This window comes from Argopecten irradians, unplaced genomic scaffold (assembly GCF_041381155.1).
Source record: "Argopecten irradians isolate NY unplaced genomic scaffold, Ai_NY scaffold_0563, whole genome shotgun sequence".
In the NCBI taxonomy this organism is placed as follows: Eukaryota; Metazoa; Mollusca; class Bivalvia; order Pectinida; family Pectinidae; genus Argopecten; species Argopecten irradians.
Window position 1 is genome coordinate 32,534 of NW_027188030.1, and position 17,966 is coordinate 50,499.

The following is a 17,966-nucleotide window of genomic DNA, read 5'->3' on the forward strand; positions in this document are numbered from 1 at the left end:
ATAGTTGGGGGCTATTTCTAGTCGACACCGATCATAAAATTTCGCGCGTTGCGTCGTCACGTGGGAGGGTTTGGGACGAAGATTTGACGATTTGACTGCGGATGCAAAATGTGTGACGAGATAAAGTTAAACATCCCTGGACTATCGGTGGAAGCATTGACAAGTTTGCAAGGTAAATACTTTTTTTGTAAACAATAAGCTAACCTAACGTAACGCATATTCCTAATGACTAAAATGACTTAGTACGTTGCTATTGCTGAATAAACTGGGGTTTTTTTCTGCAACATTTTGCATAGACTCACCTGACCAGTTCTCGAACAGGACAGTGCTCGAACACCTATTTTATTTTTCGCTTCTCATTCCTAAAATCAGTCGATTCTTTTGTTTAAGGTGCATAATAATTAGGATGTGTGTTGACACTTTTCTTCTGGCAATAAGAAAAAAGTTCGCTAAGCAGTTCCGTAATTTGAATATGAGCAGACGACACCTGACGGCAAATCACAAAATTGACGATCGCCAAAATAAACAGCATCGCATGAAAAGTTAGAAATATTCTAAAAATATTTAATTAATGTTAAAATGATAACAAAACTTATCTTCTTAGAGAAAAATAACAATCGCAACATGTTTTTGGAATGAATAACGAAAAAATGTGATTTCATCAATTTTGGTTCAATAAACGCGTGTTAATTAATCCGTGATTTCCGGTGCATTACCCATGAAATAGATGACTTAGAAACTATTGTTTGTTGCTGTTTTGTGAAATTAAGATATAAATATACCAGATTAGGTAGAAAACGTGTCATAAAATACAATGTTTATATTTTTATTCGAGGACTGGTCCCTTCTTACGTAATTTCCGCCATTTTGACAGTGACCTTTGACTCGCTGTCATAAAAAACCAACACGTGAACTTAATTTTAATTTGTTGAAAATATTCTTCATAAGTCTGTCCTAAGTTACAATAATACAAACATCAACCATTGCTTACTATTTTAATTTTAACTGCCGAAAACCGTGTTTTTTGTTCGAGCACTGGTCAGGGGAGTCTAGGGCCCCATACATATCTTAAATTACACATTACACAAAGATTTCCTTCCAATTCAAATCTTATTTTTTTTTGTTTTCAGAAAATGGGATTACCTTATCTGATATCAGCTTATTTACTGAAGGAGATATCAATGACATTGCCATCTTAAAATCATTTAAGGACCGTTTCCTCATAAGACAATATTTGAAACAAGCAAGTGATAGTATATGTAGTTCACCTATCAAACCAGTTGCAAGTGACAAATCCAGGACCCATGTTGAAGAACATGCATCTGTCGAAAACCAAACACAATGTCAATCGGTACAATATGATGCTAGGGAGATGCTATCTTTCAAAGAAAGACGAGGTAAACCTACTGCTTCTCAGGCCTATTTTATGGGTTTGTTACGGGATTCAGCAAAGGCTGCAAGGATTTGGAAAAAGGCGTTGCCAATGTGTGAAATATCAGAAAGAAAGCAAGAACATTTCTTTGAAACCATTGTACAAGCATGCCCTCAGCTGAGGGGATACAGGAGAGATGTATTTAGGCGCTTAAATGCTGCCTTGAACAATCGTAGGAAATATTTACGTGATATTCTAAATGGAAAGAGGAAACTTCATAAGACCCATAATGCTTCAGCTGCATGGTCAGAGCCTGCAATTAGCTCGGTAAAAGCCTCATCAAGCTCATCATCAGGACAGCATTCAAAGTTAACCGAGGGAGAAAATGTTCAAATTTTGTCCAAAAGAAATAAAATTATTGGTAAAGGCACATACCTAGGACAAAAAGGAGGTTTTTGTGAAATATTAGTTACCTATGTAAGTGTGGATACCCTAGCATTACTTGACGAAGATCTTGATCTGCCTGCACCATGTGATGGAGAAACTGTTTTCTCTCAATCAATACTTAAAAAAATTATCATGTGGAGAAAAGACAGAATAAGTTGTACAGGGGGTAACCCATTGAAGAAAAGTCAGCAGGATATCAGGAGTAGTATGTGTGCCAAGCCGAAGGGAGATAATTTGAAAGCTTAAACTGTGTCATCTAAGTGTGCCAAGCCTAAGGGAGATAATTCGAAAGCTTCAACTGTGTCATCTATGTGTGCCAAGCCTAAGGGAGATAATTCGAAAGCTTCAACTGTGTCATCTATGTGTGCCAAGCCTAAGGGAGATAATTCGAAAGCTTCAACTGTGTCATCTATGTTTGCCAAGCCTAAGGGAGATAATTCCAAAGCTTCAACTGTGTCATCTATGTGTGCCAAGTCTAAGGGAGATAATTCCAAAGCTTCAACTGTGTCATCTAAACCAAAAAACTCTGCTATTGCAAAACAAACTGTAAAACATACACGCACAGATCTAAAAAGGAAGAGTACAACTGATAATCCAGAATCTGCACGTGCATGTTTATATGAATGGGGGGTGGGGAGTTTTTTCTTGGTGCCCTCCTGATTTCAAATGGCTTAATGGTGATTAACTGTTGTAAACCCATAGCCAAAAATACAGGAGAGGCTGTAAAATTGACATTTACCCAACAAAGCGTTTTATTGAACAATGCTGACCAGCAAAAGAACCCTGACCAGCGGTATCAGGTGACCATGTTGCAAAACAATGTTGACATTCGACGAGTGAATGGAAAAATAGAAGGCTGGATAGAAAACATTGAAACTGAAAAAATATTAAATTTTATCAAAATGTACCTAAGGAAGAAGGTACAGCGCGAGAGTTATTCTGAATCAAGCTCAGATTATAATTAGTTTAATCTGTGCACAAAGAACAAACTATAGTTAAGGCCTTGCATATTATTCATGTGTAATCTTTTACTAATCGGCTGGTTATTAGTCTGTCCATATGTCCGCGTCTGCCAAATGCATGACTATATTAAGTGATTATTTTTCATGGCTAATAATTCATTGATCATTTTTCAACTTGAGAATTCATTGAATTTCTGAACTTTATTCTAATTGTGGTATAATTATATCTAGATCACCTATATATGTTTACTGACTTCCTTTGTGGTGATATGTGTCAAGTGTGCAAATAACAACAAATTCATTTATTAGTACAAAATGTTTTTATTCAATATATAGTACAAATATGAAACAAAAAGTTTCTTAAAGCAACAACATATTGTCTCCATGAAGGAGATTTGTCAATATTATTTGCAATTTTATAGCGTTAAAGTTTAAGGTCATTACCTTTTGTTAAATTCTCATTAAATCGTGTCCTTGTAATTACATAATAACTTTCAACAAATTTAATGATAAAAATAATGCTATTAAAATTTCAATATGTTTTTTCATTACCATTAATCATTTTAATGTTCTTAATCATGCACTGATTTCATTAATTTTAATGATTTTAATTATTGTTAAACTAGTGATGAAGACAATTAAAAGAAAATTAAAAATTAACAGTTTTTTTAATTAATTTTTAATTAATTTAAAATATCATTAATTAAATCATTAACCGGTTGGAAAACCTCATTAAGTTATTTTTCGTTAATATGATCTATTTAATAGCAGCGTATACATATAGTAACCGTGTTGATCATAAGCAAAGTAATATAATACAGACATGTCTCAACATACAGATTGATGTATCTCGACTAGCGTCGATTCCAGTGATAGTTCATCTATATGTACATGCATGTACTATCAGATATTTCATAAACGAATATCGTTATAAAATATCCAAAGAATAAATTGAAAGCAGTTTTTATAATACATGTATATAGTAAGCTATTAGTCCACCTCTTTACGTATGTTCTGAGTATTTAGATATACTGTGCTCTCCTTACTCTCAAATTATGAATAGATTAGTAGTATCATAATATTTATTTATCTATATATAGTTTTGGATTAATACTGTATTTATCTCAAATTATTACACGAGAGGAAAGAAAACCAACCGATCATCACCAAAATTGACACGGCCACGTGTTTATATTTATACGATAAAATACCCCATATGGTGCCCCATGTATGCATTTCACGATTTACATCCACTATTTTTCGATTAATACGTATTTTGTATTAAGCTTTATATAAACTATATGTAACCTTTGACAGGACACATTTATAATCTGTGAAATCTAATATGTATCATATACTAAAACAATTATAGAACATGGTATTGCTCACCGTTTCCTCAAAACTGCCCTCTGTCTCGGCCATGCTTGTTTTGTTTACTATATCCGGGTATCAAACATATACGTATACACAAGGTATTTTTAACTATGCAAATCAAACCGTTCTATTTTAAGAATTCTTTACTAATTGATTATTGCGTAATTATCTTCATTGGAAAGAAACCAAATGAAGGACCTTCCATAAGGGATGTTAATGTATATTTTAGCAAAGTTTGGTGAAAGCATAATGGGACTTTAAACAGAATCTAAAGTGCAAGCGTTCTCGGCACATCAGTTAGCACATTACTTTGACACTTTGGTCAAATCCGAAATAACTACATTGGGATTGACAGATGATAATATAAACTCTACATATAAGCTTAGTACAACATCACAATATTATCATGACTAAACACTAATTAACGTTTCTATAAAGACTTACCATCTGGGTCCAGTTTCAGGAACATTTCTTAAATTTAAGGAATTCCTTAACTTAAAATTCTCCATAGGAATGCATTACAAATTTTAAGGTAGGCCTTAACTTTGTAATGCTTTTCTATGGGGAAATTTAAGTTAAGGAATGTTCATGAAACTAGGCTCAATCATGAACTACTCATACCATTTTCTTAATGATGTTGATGCTCTTTTATAAATTGATTCATGTATACATTCGACTGTATAAGATTTCATATACAGTCAAAATATGCTGTTAATTTTAATTTTCTATGAATAATGAAATTTAATATCAATTTGAAAAGTGAACTTTTAATTATTTTTTGTGAATTCAAAATTTTATGAACAAAATGATGATTAACAATTTAACTTAAATAGACAAATGACAAATGTATGTATGGGTTATGAGTTATACTTACAAGAAGTAATGAAAATGATAAAACACTGTAATATGCCAAATATTATATTAGTGTTTTGTTGATGAAATATCTAGGTAGCATTTTCATCCGACACAGAGTAATATTTAAATGTTATAATGCTCATTCATTTTCAACAGCATACTACGGTAGCAATTTCTTCAGTTTGCACTACATTAAGGAGCATGTGATTTGGATTCGGCTTATTACATTTAATAAGCATATTAATTTGGTATTTATGTTTAGGTTTGACGAAATCACACAAAAATGATCCTGGCTGATAATAGGACGTAAATACAATGATAAAATTTCAAATTAAATAGGTTGTTTGGTACTCTATCATACTAATCAATAAAGACATACCACAAATCTCTGAACAATAACTTTTTATATTTATTGATACATTTTTTGTTTGTTACCAGTCCAAAGACATACAATTGATGTTACATCGTACATGGAATATAAAAACATGCACTGGGAGGTGTTGTTATATATCTTATTGCAGACGAAATCCGTTAAAATCATGTAATTGCGTCTTTTGGATATCGGCTCCGCTATTGTGTGCCGTTACTGTACCCAAACTGAGTCACCAGGAACAAGCATTGTTTAATTGCTCGACGCTGAGCTTGTGGAAGCATAGTCATTCTGTCCAATCTATGTTGACCTATGACCTCGCCCATTACGAACCAATTCTGTATACCAGCGTTCTGTAATCTTACCCTATTCGTGTACTCAAACATCCATGAAAACTTGTAAATAGTTCGCCAATTTGCACTAATCAGGTTAATGTGTGAATTCTCGCTTCGTTGAGAATGTGAAGTGAGAACCGATATTTCATAACAGTTTTTTCAAACTTTGAACAAGATGGTTTGTTACCTGGATATGTTACGTTGTGTGTGAGAATGGCGTGGAAAGCTATTACACTGTCAGTGGTTGGTGTACATGCAAAATAACACAAAGTATAAAACTGATGAGGTGACATTTATTATGAAATAAATTTGATGTTAGGAGATCATTGACCAATACTTTACATGAAAGTTGTGATTAGTTGCATTTTATAATAGGCATGACATTGACATGAAAAAGAAATAAAAGATTGATTATCAGAAATTGGCAATCTTGAATCGCAACATACATAAAAACAGGTCTGAATTAGGAAATAGAGTTCACTTAGAAAAATAAATTTAAAAGCTTAAATTGATAGCCATCTAAAATATATTTCATAGTTCATTATGTGAATTTAATAAAAGCATAATTTGAAAACAATACAGAAGATTTATTTAAAGAAAGTATCGAAGCTCCAATGGTTTCAAGAATATATGATCTCACTTTTCAGTATATTTTACCGTCAGAATCTTTCAAATAAATACATCATTATCGAGAAAACAGGAAATTCATCGTACAATATATAACAAAATTCAATACAGTGTTGATAACTAATATGATATGACACTTCATTGACTACCGATACGTTTACTTTTTTTTTGACACCATCTGTTAATCGGGATTCGCCAATCCCTCCTGATTCTTCTCGACACGGTCTAGTGATTTCTTCTTGTCAGCAGTAGGCTTTTCATGTTTAGGCTGATCTTGTTCTAATGAAGTGATTTTGTCTTCGAGAGTTACAATTTTTTCTTCAAGTGAAAATCAGTTTTCTCTTGAAGAAATTTTTCTCATTCGAGAGTAGAAGATTTCTCTGCAAGTCGGATGTTTTCCTTTTGGAGGGCCTCTGTATATTGCAAAAAACGTAAAATTTACAGATTATGTTATTTCATATTTGGGAAGCATGACATGAGAAATATTTAGTATAAACCGAATGGTATCAAAACGAAAGTTATAAATAACTGAAATAATTCCAGTTTAAATTAACGAATTCGATGTTGTTTGTTAAATTTGAGCCTCGTGTTTTAGCAGGAGACGTTGGACCTGAAGCAACACTAAGATCAGTGGACCCATCTACAACCATAGACAGGAATGGCTGTAGACCAAACACATCCAGTATTAGGATGTCACGCACAGTAAACAAAAACCACCATGCCATGTTCACAAATGTCGTTTCTGGAATGATTTCCGATAAATGAGTAACAGCAACACGTATATAAAGTATCAGATAAGGCCCTGGATCTAAGGTTTTATGTAAGACAAACACTTTGACTTATAGATAAGGGGACACAGTTACAGTCTTTATTCAAATTAATTGTTAGTGTGTTTAAGACAAGTATTAAATACTTCGATTATGCTTAATGAAACTCAAACAACCTTATTTTACCAACGATTTGAGTTTGTAGTCTGACCATCTTCCTTACATTAAACTCCATCTCCCAAAATGTTAGAGAACAAGCATACTACTGACATCTGATTCACGACAAAAAATGTTTGCTGTTAAAGTTTGCATAGGATGCACGAGCACTGTAAAACAAACTCCATATTTCCATTTAAACCTCATTTGAGAAAAATTCTGGTTATTAGTCTACTGTGCAAACCAGTACAATTTGGTTTGCTCAATTTACTATGTTAAAGATCTATAACAATACAACCTGGCCGATAATAGAACGTTAAACAATATTTTATAGCGCTACAGGTATATGTAAATATTTGCATTACATACGGAGAATGTGAAAAAAAGAATGCTGCAACCGTGATTTAACTAGAAAGCTAAATGAAATTCGAATGGTTCCTATAAATACCTTAGTACTTACTGACCCTGCTTTTCAGTAAGATCAATGTCAATCAAAATGCTTTCTATTATGATAACGGTCTTTGATGACACCACATACGATGGATTGTAACTTTGCATCTCGTAAATGTTAACTGTCTATATATTCATTAATCAAATGGTGATTCTCTTGTATGCAGTTTCTGTCTAAACTGTGACTGTGATGATATTATATGTGTCTTCCATACTTGGTTCTTGGTTTGGTTCTTTAGGTCAAATCTGCTAGCAATGAAAATATCACAAATACTCTCAAAACGTAACAATATGATATTGTTTGAAAGTAATTAGCCACCATTTAGTCTTTGAGTGACAAACCGGCATCAAAATATATCATTTGTTAATATCCAAATTTTGCTCTACATTACTAGGGATTGTACAGAGATATTCCATTTTGAAACTGACATCTGCTTAATATGAGTAACATTACATTTTTATCAGGTATATTAAACACTTCAATTAAATGATCAGAAAACGCTTACAAATATCCGCCCCCTTTCATATTATTCAACATGCGTTTTTTAAATTTACAGGAAAAAAGTGAAATTAATCCATATCCAGAAACTTTGCTGATTTTTCCCTTAACTTAGGAATTTTTCTATGGGGAAATTTCCCAGTATCATTGTGGTGTTCAAAGAAACTTGGTGGATTAAGGGTCCATGAACCTCATCACCAATTTTGATGTTTCCTTTTAATAATGAATTATGTTATGAAATCAAGTTTCAATACATGATCAAAATATGACTGCTGAAGCCAATTTTCTAAAATTAATGAAATTCCAACCCGTGGATTTTACATAGATTCATGTTAGAACATCTGTTAGTTACACCTGTAGTTTCAATATAGAACAATAAATATGAAAACATTAGACAAAAACGAGTTTTTTTTGTTCAAATCAATGATAACATAAAACAAGCAATTATTACATTTTAAAAAAACAGGTATTTGTATGATTTGAGTATACTTGTACAAAAGATTGAAAATAGATAAAACATGAAATTATGCCAAAATATTACAAATTAGTGTTTTGTTGATACAAATAACTAAATTTTATGACATCGAAAAAGAGTAACATAAGACAATGTTATAATGCTACATGTCATTGTCAACCGTGTGGAACACGGTAGCAATTTCTTCACTATTGAACTTTAAGGAGCATGTGATTTGTACGTTCGGCACTTTTTACATGATAATAGCATATAATTTGGTTTTATTAGGTTTGACGTAAAACATTGAAAAAGTATCCTTCAAAACCGCCATAGTCGTAAATTCCAATAAACTACATATTAAACTAGGTTTGTTTGGACATACAAAATACAAACTTACCACAAACTATGAGACAATAATACTTTGTTTTATTGTTTAGCCTACTTTTTACCTCCATAAACATACAATTGATTAGACCATTAAAGAGACATTGTACATCGGAATATAAAAATGCATGGAGGTGTTAAATGTTATATCTATTCCATGCAGACAGAAATCCGTTGAAACATCGTAAGCGAGATTACTATATCGGCTCCATTATACTTGTCCTGATACTCGTACCAAACTGAGTCACCAGGAACCAGCGTTTGTTATCGCACGAGGCTGAAAACTCCTGTGGAAGCATTCAGTGTCGATCTGCAAAATCCTGCTTGATCCTATGACCTCGCCAGTCACGAAAATAATTCTGTAAGATGTAAATGATTACTATTCCGTGTATGATATCCATGAAAACTTGTAAACACCAACTTCAGGAGTAAATAATTCTCGTTTGAGAATTTTGTTAGTGGGAACCGATATTTGTAACAGTTTTAATCAAACTGAAAATACGTTGAGTTGTACCTGGATCTGTTATGGTGTGTGATTAAATTTCGTTTGGAAAGCTATTTATACTGTCAGTGTTGGTGTACAAAAAAGTTTAAATTTCTAATGTAGGTGATATGAACTTAAGCCATATGAATTTTGGAAGTTTTAATAATCTGATGTGGATGATTAGACTGTTGAAAAATTTAGTTAATATTTTACAAATGTGTCATTCGAAGATTTGCAAGTTTGATAATTTATGGAAGTCAATTATTACCATTTAACAAAAGGTAAAAGCATGTATCTTATCAGAAAACCTGGAGGCATCAATACTTTCTAAATTTTAACTAAGAGAAAACATCTCTTTAAAATATCCGTTTAAAATGGTAAATGGTAATTTCAGGTTTTGAACACAATATACCAAGACTTACAACACATATTCATTATTTAACTCGCATAAAATTTACAAAATAAAAGCAATAACTTTTCCTATGAAAACAAATTTCATGTTGAGAAAGAAATAAATAGCCACTTTGAAATGAAAAACAGCATCATGATAAATATTAGAATAAATGATTCAGTTTCTCAAATTTCACGTTCAGAAGATTCACGTACTGGAACGTGATTCATTGTAAACCTAATTACGTTTATAGGAAAGCTTTTGTTTTACATCCGATCAGTAATCACGTTCATAGTCTGCAGTCTTTTTATTTGAATAATTTAATATGATAAACTTCATAATATCAGTGAGATTTAATATCATGATACTCCTTAATTTACCATGTTAGATTTGACTATTCTGGACACGGTCCAGTGATTTTTTACTTGTTTTGGCAGATAGGCTTTGATCCTGTTTCAAATCATGTTTATCTACAAATGATTGTTGTATACTTCGAGAATTACGTTTTCTCATTCAAAAAAACAGTTTTCTCTCGAAGAAATATAACCCTTCTCCTTCGAGAGTAGAAAGATTTTCTCATGCAAGTTTGTTTTCCTTTTGGAGGGCCTCTACATTTTTATGTGATGTCAAATAGACACGTAAAAAATTTACCTGGATTATGTTATTTACATAAAGCATGAATACATTTAGTATAAACCGACTGGTATCAAAACGAAAATGGATAATATGAAATAATTCCAGGTAAAAATGGCGGTTGATGTTACCTATTTAAAGCCTCGTGTTTTAAGGTATTGGACCTGAATGATCAATTGGATTCAGTAGTACCCATCTCCAACATATGTGAATGGACTGGCTAGACCTTTTAACGACTGACATCCAGTATTCTGGATGCTTACATACCGTGAAAAAAGTGAAAAAACGTACCATGTTCACAAAGGCTCGACTATGAATAGTTCCGATTAAAAACTGAAACACGTATATAATAGTATCAAAAAGGCCAGTAACTGATCTAATTTAAATTATGTAGTACAAATCTGTTTGACTTATAGATAAGGGGTCATAGTTAATACAAGTCTTTTATTCCAAATTAATTGTGGAAGTTAGTTTTAAGACATCCTTATCTCAATACTTCGATGTAAAGAAACCAAACAAAAATATTTTAACCAACGTATGGATTGAGTTTGTAACTGATCTGATGTACTTCCATTACATTAAATTAAACATGTTTTCCTAATTCATACATACAATTCGATAAGACAATTCATTCAATTGTACATCACTGATCAATACAAAAAAATGTTTGAATATAGTTAATTTGCCTGGATGATACACGAGAATTCTAAAAAACTGCCAATTTTCCATTTCCTATCAAGATACTCACTGAAAATTCGTGGTTATTACTAGGTATTTTACATATACATACAATTTGGTTTGCTCCCGAATTACGTATGTTCGTAAAGAGTATTAACAATAATTCTTTACATAATTGGACCATATGTATAATATTTAATTAGTTTGAAGATATTGTAAATATTCCTGACTAACTACACAACTAGTAAAAAGAAATCACCTTGATTTAAACTAAAATCAGATAGCTTGTTCAATGTTTAGCATGTCAAACCTGTTCCTTAGTGGACCCCTTCATTCCATGACCATGTCATGTGCATTCTACGTGAAATGGTCTTTGATATAAACATTTTATTTTCAATATTCGAAATGATCTTATATGATTTCTAATATTTGAACAATTCTTGTACTGCACCAAAATAATTTTTCATAATAAAAATATGATACGTCATAAAGTATGCTTGTTCGTCTAAACACCCAACTTTGCTGAATTAAGTAGGATTGCATATATCACATTATGTTTTGGGGTGAAAATATCGCTAATACCAAACTTTGCTGAAAATGAGCATATACCTTATTTCCAGCTGTAAAAAATTTTCCAATGTAATTTAAAAACAATAGAAAACCCCTCTTCGAGAGGGGGAAATCCGTAGTTCCGGATATCCCAGAGCAAAACAATTTCATCTAGTACGCATGCGTAGGCACAAAAAAGTGGAATTTCCTTAACAAACTTCTAACATCGTGCATGGCGAACGCACTGATAGACTCCCAAATACGTTGTCAGCGAACACACATGGGTCCGTTCTTCACCACGTTGCACGTTCTTCAAACAACGACAATTTTAGCGGTCAAGTTGCATTACACTCGATCGCGTATCGGCTGCAACGTTACGAAACCACGAATTCCACGCGTGGACCTTACAAATACATGTTGTACAATGCATGTACAATTACATTTTAAGTTTCTATATAAACATATACTAGGCTAAAACTATTCTAAAAGTGTTTGTTCTTGAATGGAAAGCAATCAGCAATTAACAAAATATAATTACAATGGTATTTGCTGATCTTATGTATTTTGTAATTAAGATTTATAGATGCCTATAAGGGTCTAATCTAGCTTTATTGAAATGTACATCGAAAATACGAACCACACGTTTGTGTAATCGAAAACCGCACACAGTACGTTTGTGTTACCTGACGAGGCCTCCCAAATCGGGTGACTCGACAAAACTCGTAAACAAATGAAAGTAAACACAAACACGCCATGTCGTACCTGCTATAAGATATTACACTTTGTTTATTTTTATAATACTGCGAATGTAATGTATTGTAGATACATACATACGAAGTCTGGAAAGCCTACATGTTCTACTCCATCGAAGACCGAAAATGTAAAAGTTTATTCCCTTTGAGAACAGAACATGGGTCAACGACGTATCGGCATTTATCGGATTTTCTCACCACATACCAAATGATCTAAGTGACAAAGATCAATGAATTATAACTGAGTACAATCCACATAGTAGCATAAAATTACTATGTGTTATAAACATATATTCATACTAATACTAGTTTATGGCTACATTGTAAAGATACATGTATATGAACCACAGGTTTTCTGGCTCTATAGACTTTTTTTTATCTCTATATTATACATACATGTACAAATGTAATGTAATAACTGTGTCAATATTATAAAGAGAAAAAATGTCACGAGCCAAACACCAGTGCATGAACCACATGTAGGCCAAATGTGATTCATATTTATCTCATAATTCATTGCATGCACGGGACAGGAAAATTAGGAATGCATGTACAAAATGTAGAATAGTTTGGTTTGAGTGAATAGTACTAATTAAGAAATGGAGTATATAAACAGTCCGTTAATGATTTCTATACAGTTCATCAAGTGAAGAAGATCTGGTGGAAAAGTATACCAAAACAGCTAAAGAAAACCTGGATCAGTCCTTCATTAAAAGAAGAGAAAATGGGGAAAAATATCCGTTTTAAATAAGACTGTAAATAAAGTCATAGCAGGCATCACGAAACTTATTTTTTCTCACATATTTTATTTAGCGCATAAACTTTTAGACTTGCTCCATAAATCGAACTTTTCCTATGAAAAAACAAATGGGCTGAATGCTAATAAACATAATTCACGTTCAGCGTAAAATGGAATGCACACTCGTGAAATTAGAGAAATTTCGTGTTCAATTCCTTTTTCTTTATTACTACGTACATGTAAGAATTACGTACCGACGGCAAATGATAATCCACCAGGTAGAATCAAAGGGTCAAAATAATATATGTTGTGTCTTTTTAATGATGAAACTCCAATAGTCTGACAATATTTATATCCCCTTAGTTCACTCTAATACTGACGTTTGTACTAATATAGATGCGAGTCTTTGATTAGTTTAATTCGCTCCGTGTACATAAAATTGTAGGACTATATTCAAAAATGCCCATTCAATGATAATTAAGACTCATGCACCTGGATAATCACTAGTTGATGTATATACACGCATACTCTGATGAAATGTAAAATGATCCTTTTCTAAATGCACGAAAACGTAATCAAGAAACATTTAATCAGTTAATTATACAGAAATGAAATCTCGACGGAAATCGGTATTAGCCCACCCCACCCCCCCCCCACCCACCCCCCACCCGGTTGGAAATATACCATAAAAAGTTTACATGTATTATTTGATAACAAGAATAAAGGAGGTAATAGCAACGGTATATATATGTCAATTAAGGACTTGGATTCTTACATATCTGCTGGGTAACATGAATACTGAGAATTATATATATATATATATAGTCAAATAGATTGTATATATACGTTATGTATACATATATTTACAAATAACGGTTATACATATAGTAACCGTGTTGATCATAACAAAGTAATATAACAGACATGTCTCAACATACAGATTGATGTATCTCGACTAGCGTCGATTCCAGTGATCTTTTCATCTATATGTACATGCATGTACTATCAGATATTTCATAAACGAATATCGTTATAAAATATCCAAAGAATAAATAGAAAGCAGTTTTTATAATACATGTATATAGTAAGCTATTAGTCCACCTCTTTACGTATGTTCTAAGTATTTAGATATACTGTGCTCTCCTTACTCTCAAATTATGAATAGATTAGTAGTATCATAATATTTATTTATCTATATATAGTTTTGGATTAATACTGTATTTATCTCAAATTATTACACGAGAGGAAAGAAAATCAACCGATCATCACCAAAATTGACACGGCCACGTGTTTATATATTTATACGATAAAATACCCCATATGGTGCCCCATGTATGCATTTCACTATTTACATCCACTATTTTTTTCGATTAATACGTATTTTGTATTAAGCTTTATATAAACTATATGTAACCTTTGACAGGACACATTTATAATCTGTGAAATCTAATATGTATCATATACTAAAACAATTATAGAACATGGTATTGCTCACCGTTTCCTCAAAACTGCCCTCTGTCTCGGCCATGCTTGTTTTGTTTACTATATCCGGGTATCAAACATATACGTATACACGAGGTATTTTTAACTATGCAAATCAACCCATTCTATTTTAAGAATTCTTTACTAATTGATTATTGCGTAATTATCTTCATTGGAAAGAAACCAAATGAAGAACCTTCCATAAGGGATGTTAATGTATATTTTAGCAAAGTTTGGTGAAAGCATAATGGGACTTTAAACAGAATCTAAAGTGTAAGGCGTTCTCGGCACATCAGTTAGCACATTTACTTTGACACTTTGGTCAAATCCGAAATAACTACATAGGGATTGACAGATGATAATATAAACTCTACATATAAGCTTAGTACAACATCACAATATTATCATGACTAAACACTAATTAACGTTTTTATAAAGACTTACCATCTGGGTCCAGTTTCAGGAACATTTCTTAAATTTAAGGAATTCCTTAACTTAAAATTCTCCATAGGAATGCATTACACATTTTAAGGTAGGCCTTAACTTTGTAATGCTTTTCTATGGGGAAATTTAAGTTAAGGAATGTTCATGAAACTAGGCTCAGATCCATGAACCTCATACCAATTTTTAATGATGTTGATGCTCTTTTATAAATACATGTATGTATAAGATTTCAATACAGTCAAAATATGCTGTTAATTTTAATTTTTCTATGAATAATGGAAATTCTAATATAATTCTAATATATAATTCGCGTTTAAGCTTTTTAAAATAATGACTTATGTATGAGGTTTGAGTATACTTACAAGAAGTAATGAAAATGATAAAACACTGTAATATGCCAAATATTATATTAGTGTTTTGTTGATGAAATATCTAGCATTTTCATCCGACACAGAGTAATATTAAATGTTATAATGCTCATTCATTTTCAACAGCATACACGGTAGCAATTTCTTCAGTTTGCTTTAAGGAGCATGTGATTTGGTTCGGCTTATTACATTTAATAAGCATACAATTTGGTATTATTAGGTTTGACGAGCACACAAAAAGATCCTGGCTGATAATAGGACGTCAATACAATAAACCAAATTAAATAGGTTGTTTGGTACTACATAAAGACATACCACAAACTCTGAAACAATAACTTTGCTATTTATTGATACATTTTTTGTTTACCTCCAAAGACATACAATTGATGTTACATCGTACATGGAATATAAAAAATGCACTGGGAGGTGTTGTTATATATCTTATTGCAGACGAAATCCGTTAAACATTCGTAAGCGTCTTTTGGATATCGGCTCCGCCTTTGTGTGCCGTTACTCGTACCCAAACTGAGTCACCAGGAACAAGCATTGTTATCGCCGAGGCTGAGCTTGTGGAAGCATAGTCAGCGTCTGCACTCCTGCTTGTTCCTATGACCTCGCCATTACGAACCAATTCTGTAACGATGTAATGATTACTATTCGTGGAGATCGTCCATGAAAACTTGTAAACGCCAACTTCAGGACAGATAAACACGCTCGTCTGAGAATTGAAGTGAGAACCGATGTTTGTAACAGTTTTATTAAAATCCACGACGTGGTGGTTACCTGGATCTGTTACGGTGTGTGTGAGAATGGCGTGGAAAGCTATTACACTGTCAGTGCTGGTGTCTACAAAATAAATTTGAAGTTAGGTGATATGAATTTACATGAATTTTTAGATTTTGCATTTGACGTGCAGAGACTTAGAAAGGATCATCTTGATGTATAAGTGTATTAGGAAGACAACTTTAACGACAGGTATCTATATATCATTATATGAACTTAAAATAAAAGAAAAATACCTTTTATCAGAAATGGTGGACAATTTCCAAATCTCAACATAGAGAAAACAGGAAACATTCATCGAGGACATATAACAAAAATCAAATACAGTGTTTGGAACTAATATACCATTGACTTACCGACACGTTTACTTATTTTCTTGACACCATCTGTTAATCGGGATTCGCCAATCCCTCCTGATTCTTCTCGACACGGTCTAGTGATTTCTTCCTTGTCAGCAGTAGGCTTTTCATGTTTAGGCTGATCTTGTTCTAATGAAGTGATTTTGTCTTCGAGAGTTACGATTTTTCTCTTCAAGTGAAACAGTTTTCTCTTGAAGAAATTTAACTTCTCCTTCGAGAGTAGAAGATTTCTCTGCAAGTCGGATATTTTCCTTTTGGAGGGCCTCTGTATATTGCAAAACGTAAAATTTACAGATTATGTTATTTACATATAAGCATGACGAGACATTTAGTATAAACCGACTGGTATCAAAACGAAAATAAATATGAAATAATTCCAGTAAACATGGTGTTTTATGTTACCTATTTGAGCCTCGTATTTTAGCAGGATCCGTTGGACCTGAAGCATCACTGGATCAGTAGACCCATCTCCAACCATAGAAGGACTGGCTAGACCAAACGACACATCCAGTATTAGGACGCACGCCGTAAACACAAACCACTGTGCCATGTTCACAAATATCGTCTGAGAATGATTCCGATTAAACAGCAACACGTATATAAAGTATCAGATAAGGCCCTGATCTAAGTTTTATGTAGACAAACTCTTTGACTTATAGATAAGGGGACACAGTTACAGTCTTTATTCTAAATTAATTGTTAGTGTGTTTTAAGACATCTATCTAATATTTTGGTAACGAAACCAAACAACAAATATTAACCAACGATTTGAGTTTGTAGTCTGAGGTATCTTCCTTACATTAAACTCCATCTCCTAAATGTTAGATAAGACAAGCATACTACTCACTGATCACGACAAAAAAAAAAATGCACATAAGCACTAACAACAACTCCATATTTCCATTTCCTCATTTGATTCTGGTTATTAGGTACTGAACACAAACATAATTTGGTTTGCTTTACTGTCTAAAGGTATACATACAATATGTTAATATAAACGAGCACAGATATATGTAAAACACGGAAACAAAGAAATCCATTTAATTAGAAAAATAAAAACCAATTTCTAATATCTTCTAGTTTGATTAAAGACAATGTCAATCAAATGCTTTATTAGGTAACGGTCTTCGAACACACGAATTGTAAGTTGCATACAATGGTTTCAATGGTGAGAGTGGATAGATGCAGTTTATATCTAGTATGTACGTGATAATAAAACCTCATTTCATACTTGTTTGGTTTGGGTTCATAC

General features: G+C 32.6%; 2 protein-coding genes across 2 annotated transcripts; one reads left to right on the plus strand and one right to left on the minus strand.

The window, feature by feature from the left end:
* Positions 1-55: 55 nt before the first annotated feature.
* Positions 56-3,490, plus strand: LOC138313038 (uncharacterized). Its single transcript, XM_069253697.1, has 2 exons — positions 56-172; positions 1,131-3,490. Exons 1-2 carry the CDS (start codon positions 109-111, stop codon positions 2,063-2,065), a joined length of 999 nt encoding a protein of 332 aa, XP_069109798.1. The 5' UTR covers positions 56-108; the 3' UTR covers positions 2,066-3,490.
* A 12,413-nt stretch (positions 3,491-15,903) lies between these two features.
* Positions 15,904-17,264, minus strand: LOC138313041 (heavy metal-binding protein HIP-like). Its single transcript, XM_069253700.1, has 3 exons — positions 17,154-17,264; positions 16,712-16,979; positions 15,904-16,418 (listed from the first exon to the last, which is right to left on the minus strand). Exons 1-3 carry the CDS (start codon positions 17,262-17,264, stop codon positions 16,033-16,035), a joined length of 765 nt encoding a protein of 254 aa, XP_069109801.1. The 3' UTR covers positions 15,904-16,032.
* Positions 17,265-17,966: the final 702 nt, after the last annotated feature.